The 15,191-nt window shown below is 38.3% G+C and overlaps 1 protein-coding gene across 6 annotated transcripts in view; it reads left to right on the forward strand.

The window, feature by feature from the left end:
• The window catches only part of Akap13 (A-kinase anchoring protein 13), a 260,503-nt gene that overhangs the window by 179,219 nt on the left and 66,093 nt on the right, over window positions 1-15,191 (forward strand). For 2 of the 6 annotated variants that reach the window (XM_075952859.1, XM_075952860.1), the window contains exons 11-14: window positions 7,300-7,670; window positions 10,395-10,448; window positions 13,324-13,389; window positions 14,976-15,171. In XM_075952859.1, the coding sequence (XP_075808974.1) occupies window positions 7,300-7,670; window positions 10,395-10,448; window positions 13,324-13,389; window positions 14,976-15,171 (687 nt within the window). The remainder of the gene's footprint in view (window positions 1-7,299; window positions 7,671-10,394; window positions 10,449-13,323; window positions 13,390-14,975; window positions 15,172-15,191) is intronic. The other 4 variants (XM_075952864.1, XM_075952865.1, XM_075952863.1 and 1 more) reach the window with 3 other exon arrangements.

Here is a 15,191-nt window from a genome sequence, read left to right on the forward strand (position 1 = left end):
GTCCAAGACAGTATGATGTTCCCGTGTTTAACTGTTGCGGTATAGGCGCCATGTCATAAAATTCTACTCTTTACATTTTTGTCCATCAGTCCTCATAATCCATTTGTTCTTCCCTCACCCTTTCTACTTCCTTTAATTGTCTGTGATTCCTTATGATTGTTCCTTTGATTGTCTTCTGAGGGCTCTTGAAAACATTTATGGTACGACTAGGATTTCTGTCTTTGTCGCTGGCTGGCCAGGTTGTTGGTGCATGCCTGTAATCGCAGCACTCAGGAGGCTGAGCTAGGAGGATTGTGAACTTGATGTAGTAATTCGGCCCAGTCTTGAGGGGTTTGGGGAAGATTTGCCTTTAAAGTCACATAGGAAGAGAAGAGCCAGTGTTTTGCTTGGGGAACTTCTTTGTTTGGCCTCCCTGCCTCCCTTTCTTTCCTTCCTAAGCTTTTAACAAATGCATTTTTTAAATTACAGTTTTGGGGAGGAGGGATGTGTGCTTCCACGCTCATGTAGAAGTCAGGATAAATCTTCTAGATTTAAAACTGGCTCATAATGATGGGAACTGGCTAATGAATGCTTAAGAGATTATCAAGCAACTGTGTATGCTTGTGTATCCTGATAGTAAAAACTTTCAAGATTTATTTTTATGTCTAAGTGTGTTGAGACTGTGGCTCATAGAGGCCAGAAGCAGGCATTGGATCTCCCAGAGCTGGAGTTAGAAATTGTATAAGATGCCCAACATGAGTCCTGGGAACTGAGCTCAGGATCTTTGAGCAAACAGTAAATGTTCTTAACTGCTGGGCCATCTCTCCAGCTTAAGATTTGTTATTTAAAAGTTGAATAACCTTCCTTCAGGAAGCATTTGTTCGCCTGCCGTTTAGATATATAACGAGTGGATGGCTTGTCCCAGGTGTTACCTTCTCCTCAGAGAGATCATTATTTCTGATCACTAAATTGCATGGTTTGCTTACTTAAAAAAAAAAATTAGAATTTTTTATGCTTTACCATCTTACTCAAACTATTAAAAGCATGCGGGAGATATTCATATAAAGAAACTTTGCTGCACATCTTTTCCAGGAAGAGTAGACATTATTTTTTAAAGCTGAAACATGCTCCTCAGACAAACTTCCAATTACATTGTAAACTGGAGTGCCTAAAGAAAGCCAGCCAGGGCATATGAACTTTCACCTTTATGCATGCATGAGAATGCCCAGATGGGCTGGGCCCGGGTGTGGGTGGAAGTTGGGATGTTTCCTCCCATTTCTTCTTCCAAAGCTGTGAATGACCAATTTTCCTAGGATTTATAAAATTGAGGGCTAGTTTATAATACTGACAAGACACTGACCTGAATTTTATATACATACATACCATGTATTGTATGTACATATATTGTTATGGTCTACTGGCCTCGAGTCACCCGCCACTACCCCTCGTGGGACCGGCCTCCCCCCCTTATATCTTTAAAAAAGAATAACATACATACATACAAATATTTGTATGTATATAAAATTTCATATGTCCAGCAACCCAGGTAGGTAGCTTTGTTCCTTATACCATACAAGGAATAGGTGTTGGTTGGTGCGTGCTGGCTAGTTTTATATCAGCTTGACCCAGGCTAGCTAGAGTCAATTGAGAAGAGAGAACCTCAATTGAAAAATGTCCCAAACAAGCCTATGCTGCATTTTTCTTTTTTCTCTTCTTTTCTTTTTTCTTTTTTTTTTCTTTTTCTTTTTTTTTTTTTTTTGATTGTTGATTGATGAGAGAGTGCCTAGCTCACTGTCAGTGGTACCACCCCTGGGCTCTATAAAGATCTACTAGGCTGAGCAATCCATGAGGAGCAAAGCTTGTAAGCAGCACCCTTCGTGGCCTCTCTATTAGCTCCTGCCTCCAGGTTCCTACCGTTTTGAGTTCCTGCCTTGATTTCCCTCTGATGGACTGTCATGTGGAAGTGTAGGGTGAGATAAACCCTTTCCTCCCCAAGTTGCTTTTGGTGGTGATGTTCTATCACAGTAATAGGAACCCTAAGACAACTGGTAAAGAACTTTGCCTAAAATAACTGTACGACTGAGTAGCAGAACTGAGGCTTAACTTTAAAGGCTCTTCCTGTTTTGTTACTTTGCTGTCAGTCTCTTCACTGCGGCTCTAAAAATCAACGATTTAAGTCGAGACTGTGTTGGTAGATGGGCCGTCAACTCTCTGGCCATTATTGCGGCGAGTGCTGTCAATGTCACAGTCTTACGGTGTCTTCCCAGGGCCTTTCCCTCCACTCTTTTCCGTCTTTAGGGGCTGGAGGGAGTCTTTAGGCCAGCCATTGCAACACGCTTTTCTGTGAACTCTGAGTGGTGCATTAGGTCACTTCCTGCAGCAGTTTGTTTATCTCTGGCCCTCGGGAAGTCTCTTAACAACATGCACCTCCTGGGAAATATGACTCTGTGATGAGTGTCAAGAGCTTAGTGTTTATTCTTACAAATAGTTGCTGGTTCCCAAGTTCAGTATTGGATCAGCAGCATAAAACTTACACTTTGTTGTTAAAGTGAGATGAAGTCCTGTGATCCTTTTTGGCACTAGCTGAGGAAATATGCTTGATATACATGACTCTGATCCGGGACATAAGGTTCTTAGATAGAATGCTCCACATAGAAAGATTATGTGATTTGAGGCATGTGATGAGTGTTTAAAATGTGAGCTCTTGTTTTTCAAGATTATCATGTCTTGTGTATAAAATAGATAAGTATTTGTTTAGTAAATAAAGGGCTATTCATTTGGCAGTATTAAACATGATTTCTTCAGGTGTAGTATCAACCTATAAAATGTGTGACAGTTTTTTTCTATCTTGTGATTAGTAATGTGTTTATCTTTCTATAGATAAATACATTGATCATATAACTTTCTAAGAGAAAGGCATCCCCCAAAATATTGTATTATAAAATACACACATACAAAAAAATAGAATTGTTGGGTCTTGCAGTGAGTACCCACATACTTACCTTCCAGCTTCTGTTATTTTTTATTGTTTACTTATTACATAGCTGTGCCTCTGTTCACAGCCAGTCTGCCTAAATTACATTTCAAAACAAATTCCAGGTGTGTCCATACACATCATGTGTAAATTCTTAGAAGCAGTATTTTTCTATACTTGAGAGATTGGTGTGTGTGTGTGTGTGTGTGTGTGTGTGTGTGTGTGTGTGTGTGTGTAATTTATATATAGATCCCAAGAATCCTGTTACTTTTGGTAAATACATCCTCCACCTTTGTAACCTAGAGCTACATGAGCACATAGGCTATAAGCATGACTGTGAAAAGTCTCCTCACATGACTCCTTTTCAGTGGCCATTCAGCCCTCCAGAAGAAACACAAAAGATGTTTTTTCTCTGATTCAGAAAGTCATCTAAGTGGGAGCTGAAGAATATTGTTTCTCCTACACAACCCTAGGAGTGGAATTCTTAGTCATACAAGAAACTGGCCCCCTCTCTACTGTTCTCGCTCATGATGTGTGTGAATCCCAGTCACTCTGCATCCTTAGTAACAAACACAGTTGTTTTAATGTTAACGTTTCTGGTATCCATGCAGTGTTATCTCATTATGGTTTTGATTTGTATTTCCTGACAACTAGTGATATTAAACAGATTTTCACATGTCCATTGGCAAGTTATGTGTCTTCCTGTATAGTGTGTCTGTTCATATCTTTGCCCATTAAAATAATTGGATTATTTGTTGGTGCAGAGGAGTGGATGTTATATATCCTGGATACTGCTCCTTTGTTAGGTTCGCCATTTGCAAATGTTTTCTCTTTCATCACTTACATAAAAGTGTCTTGGTTAGCTAAAATGTCTAATTTGATGAGATAATTTAACAGACTCTTGTTCAACTTACTGCTTTGTGTGTCTTCTTGTTTGCTTTTCTGTGCCTGTGTTGATGTTTTGCTTTAAAGGTTTATATTTTTTGGCTTTTATTTTCAGGATTAAGCTGTATCTCAGTATTATATTTATAACTTTAACAACGGCTTTGTGGTTTACTTAGGAAGATTCAATCCTGGCTGTTTTTAGAACCATGTGAAGATCTTAAAAAGCGGGTGGAAGCACCTGGCTCTTCCTGCTGGCCAGCAAAATTAGAGTCTTGAGTTAACTTTTTTTCTCACCTCTAAAATGGAAATAAGAATATTTACTGAATCAAATAATGGGAAGAATTAAAAGGGATACGATATCTAAATCACTTGTAAAATCTCTTGTGAAAAACATGCTGTACAAAACTACCAAGGAACTTATAAAAATTTTAAAATAAAAAATAAAATCTCACGTTGAGGTAAGCAGCTAATAATTATGTTCAAATTTATATCATAATTATTTAATAATAGCAATAGTTTCTAAGTTTTTATATGTATAATGTTCTTTTATTTAGGCCTTTCCATTGATTTTAAGCAAAACAGTGTCTTTGGACCATTTTATGACCCAGCTATCTATTTAGGGTCATTGTGTGTACCAAGCAGCCACACTCATGCCCATTTGCTGCATAGAGTACTCGTAGGGACTTTAGCTACCCTGACTGCTTTTGCAAATTTTTAGTATTATACAAAGTCTAAGGGAAAAGACAGTGGTAGAGGTGGGAGGAGGGTTGTATGTTTTTCAATCCTACTTTTAGAATTAAAAATAAGCATAAAAGCTCAAAGAAGAGGGCTAGAGAGATGGCTCAGAGGTTAAGAGCACTGACTGCTCTTCCAGAGGTCCTGAGTTCAATTCCCAGCAACCACATGGTGGCTCACAGCCATCTATAATGAGATCTGGTGCCCTCTTCTGGTGTGCGGGCATACATGGAAAAAATATTGTATACATAATAAATAAATTAATCTTTTTTAAAAAAAGCTCAAAGAAGAAATGGTTTGTTGGTCAGCCACAGGTGTAGACTCAGTCTCAGTTTCTCCGATATTTTTTCTCCTACCTCTTACATGTACTTTCTCAGTCCCTTCTATTCTTTTTACTCTTTGTCCTTAACATTTGATGCAGCAGAGTAGGGAGAAGGGTTTGAATTATGTCAAGACCCCAAATAGCTAGTTTTTAATTCCACATAAATCAAATATCATGAATTGAAGCCATAGTACCACTCCTCTAGGCCAGTGGTTCTCCACCTTCATAACACTGCAACCCTTTAAAACAGTTCCTCATGTTGTGGTGACTCCAGCCATAAAATGATGTTTTTGCTACTTCATAACTGTAATTTTGCTACAAGATATCTGATATGCTATCCCTGTGAAAGGGCCATTCAATACCCAAATGGGTTGCAACGCATAGGTTAAGAACTGATGGTTTAGGCAAATATTTTGGGATCCATGATCTCTTTAAAGAAAAAATGACATACTAAAGAGCTTTTAAGGAAGACTTCAGAATTTAGGCTTAGAACATCTTATTAGAGAGGTTAAAAGTGATAACTTTCTCTCTTCTAATAAAAAGTAGAAACACAGTGTGGATAGGGTGTAGTAAATAGTGAATTAACAGTTTCACATCTTATTTTATATATCTCTCTAAGATTTTATATCTTACACTTAGTGGATCTAGGAACTAGAATTTTCTTTGGAAAAGAATTCAAGTTTCTAAGAATCTTGTATTTCTTCCACTTTGTGTTAATTATGATTTAGACAATGCCTTTCCATAACTAACACAGAAGACCCCAAAACCATGAATTTATGTCCTGAATACCAGAGAGGTCATGTCTTCATGCCAGCACCCAGGAGGCTTAGGTCAAAGGATCTAGCATTCAAGGTCAGTCTTGTGCCACACAGGGAGATCCTGTCTTAACAAGAAAGAGGAGGCAGCATTCTTATTAGATAGAACAGTGTGGCTAAATATGACTACTATAGAAAATGCATGACTGTATATGAAGCTGACTTCTGGTTAGGGCACTCACAGTTTTCATTATTCTTTTTATTACTTTTTTTACATTTTATTTGCTTATTTATTTTGGGGGTGTGTGTGCATGTCCAGAGTGAAGGTAAGCAGAAGCCCAAAGTGTAGAAAGGTGCCGTTCACAGGTGGTGGTGTGCCTTTGTGTCAAAGATCCTATCTAGGCTTTAAAAAGACATCAACTTCAGGGCTGTTTTCCATCCCAATGAGAAAAGGGCTCATTAGTTCTTGTGAATCTTAACCTTTTTGAAGAGTTTCTCTTAAAAATTGTCTTCCTTTACCTTTTTGTTACATTTCCAGTTGTTGTATGTATGCATGGGTGTGTGTGCCATGCCGTATTTGTGGAAGTTAGAGAACAACTTGGAGGAGTTACTTCTTCTTCAGCTAGTCTTATGAAAACACTGCTCCAAGGTCTGTGGGCTCAGCATCACACACCTCTAATCCCAGTACTCGGGAGGAATGGCAATTTCTGTGAGTTTAAATTTTGTGAATTTAAGGCCAGACTGATCTATATGGTGACATCCAGGGCTTTATAGTGAGAGCCTGTTTTAAAGATTTTCTTTAATGTCACCAAATGTCTTGATTAAGGGTATTTATTATGCATGCCTTTACCTATTTCTTGTTCCTTGTCTAATGAAAAGCCAAAATAACATTTTGATCTTTTATGTCATGTGAAATGGAGTCAATCTTTCCTTCACTCATCATGTTGTGCACTTGATATCTCTCACTAAGCAGAGAATGTCAAGCTACTAGAACAAGATTTGCGTAATTCCTCTTAGGTACTAGAGTTTAGCCAGGAAAGGAGCATTATCGCCTTATTAAACACCTTATTAGGATTATTTTATGTGATTTGGCTTCAGAACACTCAACCAGTTCTCACTAAGATGAGAAATAGTAGCATGCAGACTTTTGGTGGAATTAAAACTGTTGGGCAGTTTTCATAAGTAAACAACAGTCATACTTGGCTTTAGAATAGTAAATTCCCTACCTTATTATAGCTATACAGGCTGACTTGTTTCAGTTTGATGTTCTAAAAACCTAGTATGAGCTTAGAGTTTCATATAGCAGAAACCCTAGAGACTATTGAATGGTTCTCCTCATTTTGGTTGATGGTGGGTTGAAAGAACTAAACTAAGAATTGTTTTTTCTCCACTAAAAAAAAAAATTAGTGTGTCTTCTGTATAGTCTAGTGCCTTTAGTAAAATGACAAAGTTATAAATCTAGAACATTACTCTATTGGAAGCCAGGAGACTTAGATTCTAACTGAAGTCATGGGTTTGAAAAAATGATCAGCTTGAAGTCTGTTATTAATCTTGCCTGTGTCCAATCAACTATGAAGCATTGGCTTGGTCTGTCAGAACAGGATATCTCCTTGGTTCTGTTGGCTTCAACACTGCTGTCTCTGTTGCAGCCCGAGGAAGAGCAGTTGCTTTGTGACAGCACAGGCTCCAGCTCCTCTACAGATGACGCAGCTTCCCTGGATCGGCACTCTTCTCATGGCAGCGATGTGTCCCTTCCTCAGACTTCAAAGTTGAATAGGTCCAGGAATCATCAGGGCTCAAATGGCTTTTCCAGCCATGGCGTGGGACCTGAGCGTCGAGAGAGCGAGAGTGAGCCTGCTGGCTCTGGTGAGATGGAGGAGGAAGAAATGGACAGCATCACTGAGGTGCCTGCAAATCGCTCTTTCCTGCGGAGCTCCATGCGCTCTCTTTCCCCCTTCAGGAGACATAGCTGGGGTCCTGGGAAAAATGCAGCCAGCGATGCAGAAATGAACCAGCGGAGGTAAGATGAAGCCTGTGCATTTCATAACTCAGTCTGTGTTCTCTTTTGGGAAGTATCTACTTTATTGTTACTGGTTTAAAAAAAAAAAAAGAGGAGACATTGATCTCTTTTCTCTAAAAGGTAACCCAGGCTTGGCAACCAGGCAGAGGTGCATTCTGACTCCACCCTGGGCAGCCCCTTGAGCAATGTGAACTTTCCTTCCAATGTATTTGTGATAACGTAAACTATTACTGTCAAATAGTGAGTAAATAATAAGCCTGATCAATCAGTGAAATTCATGAATCTGGAAGAGAAAATTCTGTTAACTTATGAAATCTTACAGTCTCAACACATCTGACTGGTGTGGTGTTTCCTGAGGATCACAGCCATATGTTTCTGATACAGAAATTTGATAATGTCTAAATTATCAGTATGTAATTCCCAAGAGGATACAAGACGCATACACTAAAATTGTTGGTTTTTTCCTATCTGTCGTACAGTTTGAGGAATTTTTACAAGAATTACCCAGCTTGTAAGTTTGGCAGCAGCCTGTAAGAAGTTGGATTGGCTTCTGACCTCTTGACTTTAATTCTATAGACCCATATTGTAGCATCTAACAGGTTGCAGGTGTGCTTGCCCGAGATCTGCTTTACCTGGCTAAAAAGATGCTCTCAGCCAGGAAAAGAGGGTGCTGCTTGTTTTTAGTTTTGACTGATTTTTGAAATAGGGTCTTGCTGTATATCTCTAGCTGACATGGAACTCATTGTTTAGTACAGGCTAACAATTAACTCCAGACAGTTCTCCCTCGCTTAATCTTTGAATTTCTGAGTCTGCAGACAGGAGCTACCATACTCAGTTACTGATAGTTGCTTTAAAACAATTGTTATAAATAACACAATTATTCTTTTCCTTCCTCATTATATTAAGGCTATAAGTACATGTAATCTTAATCAAGTCGGGGTTTTTTGTTTTGTTTTGTTTTGTTTTGAGACAGAGTTTCATGTAGCCAAGACCAGCCTGAGTGTCACTATGTAAGGCAGGCTTAGCCTCCTGATCCTCCTGCTTCCACCACCCAAGTGTTAAGATAACAGACATTCACCTCCTTTAATTTTTTAATATGTATGAGTGTTTTACCTGAATATGTATCTGCACTATGTGTGTGCATGGTGCCCAAGGAGACCAGAAGAGGGCATCATGTCCTCTAAAACTGGAGGTACAGACAGTTGTAAGCCACAGTATGGGTGCTGGGAATCGAAATCCAGTCCTCTAGAAGAATAGCTAGTGTTTTAATTACTGAGCTATTTTTCCAGACCTTCATTTATTCTTTTAATCAGCCAACATACATTGAGTATTCTTTTTAGGTCTGGCAGTATCATAGGTTCTAGAGAAATAGAGGTAAACAAGATATTACTCCCTGCCCTTGCAGAGCTCAGATTCAAACTATACTTCACTGGTTTGCCCATTTTTTTCAGACTCTTTTCATAGCATATTGTCTTACATTGTTTTTTAATCTTCTCTATGATAAAGGTGTTGTTTTTCCCATAGTTGCTAATTAGAGGACTGTTCCAGACACTTGACATCATCTACAGCAGAATCTAGGTTTCTAATCATAGTCAAATATTTATACGATCTCGTATTATTCCATGGTATTAGGATAGTAGTTTAAAATAATAAGCTACATTGTGTTTATATCCTTTTGAAATCTCAGCTTATATAAAAACTAATTTCTAAATGCTTTCCTTCCCAGTTTTATATATGCTGTTTCCTTTTAAAACATTGATAGAGGGGGCTGGAGATATGGCTCAGCGGTTAAGAGCACTGACTGCTTTTCCAGAGGTCCTGAGTTCAATTCCCAGCAACCACGTGGTGGCTCATAACCACCTACAATGAGATATGGTGCCCCCTTCTGGCCCACAGGCAGGATACTGCATAAATAAATAAATCTAAAAAATATATTATAAAATATTTATAAATAAAAAATATTTTTTAAAAAGTTCTTGAAACATTGATAGAGACATCAGGAATGATCTTGAAGGCAGAAATTACTCCCTGAAGCCTGAGTAACTTCTTGATAGGATATCCTTGACTTAGATGATAAAGGACTGATCAGGGAATGGGGATTTATTTTATGCATAACTCACCAGAGATCTGTTTTTAATAACTGATTTCAGAAGTATATGTATTTGAATCGTAGCTCAGGTGAAAAAAATTGAGGCCAGATTTAATGATTTGCCCAAGATTTCTTGGTGATCTTAGACTTGTTACCTATTTGTATTTTCAGCCTATATATCATGTTTGTTTAAACTTAGTATAAAGGACTATCTAGTACTGTCTTAATACCTTTAGAGGCAATGGAATAACGGTTAGGTTTTATCACTTTAATAGCTTGACTAATTTGTATATTATTACTTGTATATTTTGTTATCTGAATTTTAAAGCCTGAAGAAAAGCCCTTTAATGTTTTGAATGGCGCTTTTCTCTGAGCCATTTATTTTATCACTTATACTAATCTTCATAACTCATCGTCCGATTAACTTTTTGGAGTACAGAGGGAACAAAAGCTTCCTTTCTGTCAGATGTTTGGGATTCTGGTATTTTTATCATTTCATTCTTTTGGTCTCTTCCCTCCTGTGCTGTTTGTCTTTGGGGAATATATTTCTTCCAGGTGTGATCTCTGTGTTTTGTATATTTGTGTATCGTTGTGATTCACCTCCATTATTGACCTCTTCCATCATTCATTTTCAGTTCAATGCAAGTTCTTGGGGATGTTGTCAGGAGACCTCCCATTCATAGGAGAAGGTACAGAGTTCACTAAATTGAACTAACCATGTCATCTCTGAGTGTGTACTAACAGGCATCTCATTCTGGTTACCTGATTGGGCAACATTTTTAAACATATTATTTATTTCTTGTGCAGCCAAATAAAATATAGGTGCTTCTTAATTGCTATGCCCACCTGGTAGGAAATAGTCTCTTTAATCTAAAGTCTTTTTCTAGTTCTAAATTTATCAAATACACACCCGCTTACTGACTCAGATGACTTTGAAATAAGGTCTCACCTGACTTTGTGTGTTTTGTTTGTTTGTTTTGTTTTCATGTTGTAGCTAACTAATGGACCTTGGGGAATACTTCCCTCTGTAATCAGAAAAGAAAGAGAATAGCCAGAAATTCATTTGTGGCCACTCACACATAGGTTCTAAAATATTTTCAATACATTTTTGAATAATATGAAGGAGGATTTTTATTAGTTGACCACCTGCTAGTTTCCATCTCATTGTGGACAGTCTTTCAGAAAGCAGAGTGGCATAGGCTGATACCTTTTTTGAATTATTATTTATCAAATAAAAAATAAAGCTTACGTGTATAAGCCAAGAGCTGATTTCTAATTAAACATAATCAATTGCTTCATGTTTTAAAGACTTTTATTGTGTAGAGCTATTAATGACTTTTCTCCCATTGTTTAAAAAAATCATTTAGAAATCAGAAAAGTGTGGTGCTTTTATTATATATCTTATATAAAGAGACATTTGCAAAGATACTTTTATCTATTTACAGGATATTTGTGAGAAAGGCAAAAAAATAATCTTCCTACTTTTTTCTCTATCATTTTTATGTGTATTGTCCTTTAATTCCATATTATAGGGGAAGTTTCAATCTTAAATTCTAACATTTTCATGAACCTAAATAGTTTTGATATCAGCTAGGTTCCAGGGAAGCAAATTATTAAGTGCCTTTTTCAGTAGACAATATGTAAAAGTTTTAGAAATGTATTTGTTGCTGTCTCTGAACTAACTGAAGCCTGTGCTAGATTACATGGTGAAGGACAACAAGTTGCTGCCTGCAGCCCAGGCTGTACACACCAGACTCATGGCCTGAGTTTACAGTATGTTCTAAGTGAAAAATATTTTTGTACAAAGAGCATGATTCATAATTTTTTAAAATTTATGAAATTGAAACATTTCAACAAGAAGAAAGTCGTTCTCAGAACAACAAAAACTGTACCTTCTAAATTTCAAAGCCAAAGAACCTTATGATTTTGGAGGCTCTTGGAAATGCACTTTTATTATGACAGGAGTCAGGGAAGGCTTAGACCAATTGCAGCTTGTCAGATCCTGTGAGGCATGTATGGCTCTTTTCTTGTCCTGTTCTGCTGAGGATGTTGGCGCATGGTTTTAATCCCAGCACTCTGGAGGCAGAAGCAGCTGAATCTCTGAATTCGAGGCCAGGCTGGTCTACAGAGCGAGTTCCAGGACAACAAGGGCTACACAGAGAAACCCTGTCTCAGGGGGGCAAAAAAGAAAGAAATGAAATCATATACTTAGGTATCCTATTGGAAGTTTAATATTAAATTAGTAATCCAAAGAATGGACTTCTGGGCCTTATAAATGTTTGAAAATTACATTTTATTTCTGTTCACATAAGTTTGAGTCAGTCTAATCCTTCTTCTCAGATGAGAGATTCCTCAAACTGTATATTTTCTTCTTTTGTGAGCCTTACACTGTTTTTTAATCAGATTTGAACATTTGTATAGCATTTGGAACAGCTGTAGAGGAAACTGTCATAGCATCCCACCATTTTCCTCATCTTGAGTCTTGTCCACCAAGCAGAGTGGTTGGAGATTTTGGAGGCGGAGCCCCCTGAGTGGTTCTGCTGTTGTCCAGGAGCTCTTGGTCCTCTTTGTTGTGTAAGAAGAAAGCACTTAGTTATAGCCCCCAGAGCAGTATTTTTAGGCGACAGTACTTATTAATCAAAAATTCTGACCTCGGACCACACCTTGGGGATATGTCTCCAGTAACTAAACAAATAAAGCATCAAACAAAGATTCTGACCTTTTGATCTAGTTTGGTCATAAAGTACCTGTGTATAATTTGTTTTAACCTTTTCACCCTAGATTTTCCTCCCCTGTTATCTCGCATAGGACAAACAAGAAAACAACTGCTCACATGGATGTTTTTTTAATCTCGGGGGAAATAAATACAAAATTAAAATTTTAAAGACATTTCCATCTTAATACCATAAAACTCGTAAGAAAAGTAAATCTGCATATCAGTTCAAAACTGTAAGGAAGGTATGGCCTTTATTGGAGCTGCCTCATTTTAAGCAGAAAGGCCTAATGAATGCTTCTAAAGAAGAACTATGTGTTTGCTGTTGTATAAGGTGCTGCCTGGCTTATCTGGATCCTTACTGGGAACATACGAGGGAAAAATACTGACTTCTCAGTGAGGCCTCTGAGCTGTTTGTAGTGTTTCCCTTCGATTCAGGCCTAGGAACCAGAGTCAAGGGATGTGGGAGCAATGATGAATACAGAGAGACACTTGGCCACAACAGAGGTTTTGAAACACCTAGGGGAATGTCTGCAGAAGAAGCCATGAGTGGGGTGCACTTTTTGCCAAGGGATTAGCCAAAGGAGCTCTTTACTTTAAATTGAGTAGTTGTCCTGTAAAGAGCACACATGACCTTTGCCAAAACACTGAGTGGACATCAGCTGCACAGTATTAAATTCCTGAGGTTCTTTTTCTAGTCTTTTCCTAAATTCTCATCGTTGCATTCCTATTTTTTTATAAGTGGTTATATAAGTCTATCTCTGTGTCCTTTCTTTTTAAACTGAATAACCCAAACCTGTTTCCCCTTTTCTCCCTCCATTTCTTGTTTCTGCCTTTGATGTCATCTCCAGTATGAGCTGGTGTCCCTCTGGTGTGCAATACTCGGCTGCCCTGAATGCTGACTTTAATTTCAGAAGGTATAGTATGTCCAGCCACCAAACCAGGAACTGTAAAGTAGGACTTCTGGCCTTGGGCTGTAGCTGGCTTCTCTGTGGCTGGAATGCATATGGGCAGACTATGGTATCTGTGAGCCTAGTGTACTGCTGCCTTCGCTGTGGATGCCACTAACCCGTTTGCAGGAGTGTGGCCCAGGAACAGTGCCTACTGCTCTATTGTTTGTCTCAAGTAGCAATAGCTGCCTGTGTTTCTGCATGAACCTTGTGTCTGTGATGTAAGCCCTTGTCGTTGTTTTCTTCTTTCCAAGTTCCCAGATTCTTAGGAAAACAATGAATCAAAACAACTAATAGGCCCTGGTTTCTATTATATTTTCCAAGTCCTACATTTAAGTTCTTAATTTAGATACCTCGTCATTTTATATTTGTCTTTGAGTTAAGCAGACAGATTTAATTATTAAAATTTTCAGAATTAAGTTTTGTAGTAAGTGGAGATCAAGTTTTCTCAGGCTTTTCAGATAATTCACGGTGGAAAACTAAATTTCTTCCCTTGGCTAAAGTTTCTTCTTATGCCTGGTGTTAAAAATGGGTTCTACATAGACATTTAGTTTCAGTTCATTATGACTTCTATTGTCAACTGAAATAAGAGCAACAAATTTGTTAATCGTTTACCCGCTAGAGACAATAGAGACATATGGGTCCAGTTCTTAAGTAATCTATGAAGAAAAACCCTTTGGGGCTGGAATCTATGAACTTAATTGTAGCAATTAACTGTACAGTTTTCCCAGAACAGAAGTAACTATATAGCTTCAGTATACATCCAAATACAGTTCCAGCTGAGTAACTGAGAACACAGCTACAACTGTATCCTTCTTTCAAAGACGGTCCCACTGTAGTTACAGCAGATGTGCGCATTATTCTAGTTAGGGACCCCAGAGAGTAGACAGCTAGCCTTCCTCCTTACCCTCTTACTTTCACAAAGTAACCTCCCTTTTAAAATTCCACACCCTGTTTGCTTTTTCAGCATTATTTTTTATGTGCCTTTCTGCAGCTGATGATTCTCACTAAGCCATCATCGGGAACTGGCTGGCTGGGTGTGCACAGTGGTATTGCTTATTACAGAAACTAATAAGTAGAAGTATACCCAGGAAGTTGTCAACCAAAGTATAATTGAGTGTCAAGTTTTATAATGGCCCCTGTGATGAGCACGCAGCCATTTCACTCACTTTTCATTCTCAAAGCTCCTTATGACTGTGCTTTGTGACATTTGGCATTAAATGAGTTAGAGTCTGGAGAGATTATTTTGATCACATCAATGAAAACCGATACATATATACGAGATAAATTCGTCTATTGATATGTTGAAAAACAACTAAGAAAATGATGTCTGGCTCAACATTTAGAGAAGTCGGATGAGGCGGGGAAGTAAACGTGTCTGGGGTTCTTTCTCAGCGTCCAGGAGCCCTGCGGGCTGAGTGGTGCTCATCTGCTCTGTGTCCTGTACACATTCTGAGCAGGAGACACAGGAATAACACAAGTTAGAGGGATTTTTGTTTCCTCCCATTCTGAAAACTACAAACAATGAATGATCTCTTGTGCTTTGTGTTCAGTTTCAGTCTGGAAGGCTTGACAGGAGGAGCTGGTATTGGAAATAAACCATCTTCATCTCTAGAAATGAGCTCTGCAAATTCCAGTGAGCTCAGAAACCCTTTCAGTGGCAAGGAACAGAGAGACTCTCTGATGTCACTTTCAGAAGAACATCTGGAGCCAGACCAGAGACAGCATCATAGGATGTTTGATCAGCAGGTAAAGCTAAAATTGCTATA

Source organism: Microtus pennsylvanicus, chromosome 18 (assembly GCF_037038515.1).
Source record: "Microtus pennsylvanicus isolate mMicPen1 chromosome 18, mMicPen1.hap1, whole genome shotgun sequence".
NCBI lineage: Eukaryota > Metazoa > Chordata > Mammalia > Rodentia > Cricetidae > Microtus > Microtus pennsylvanicus.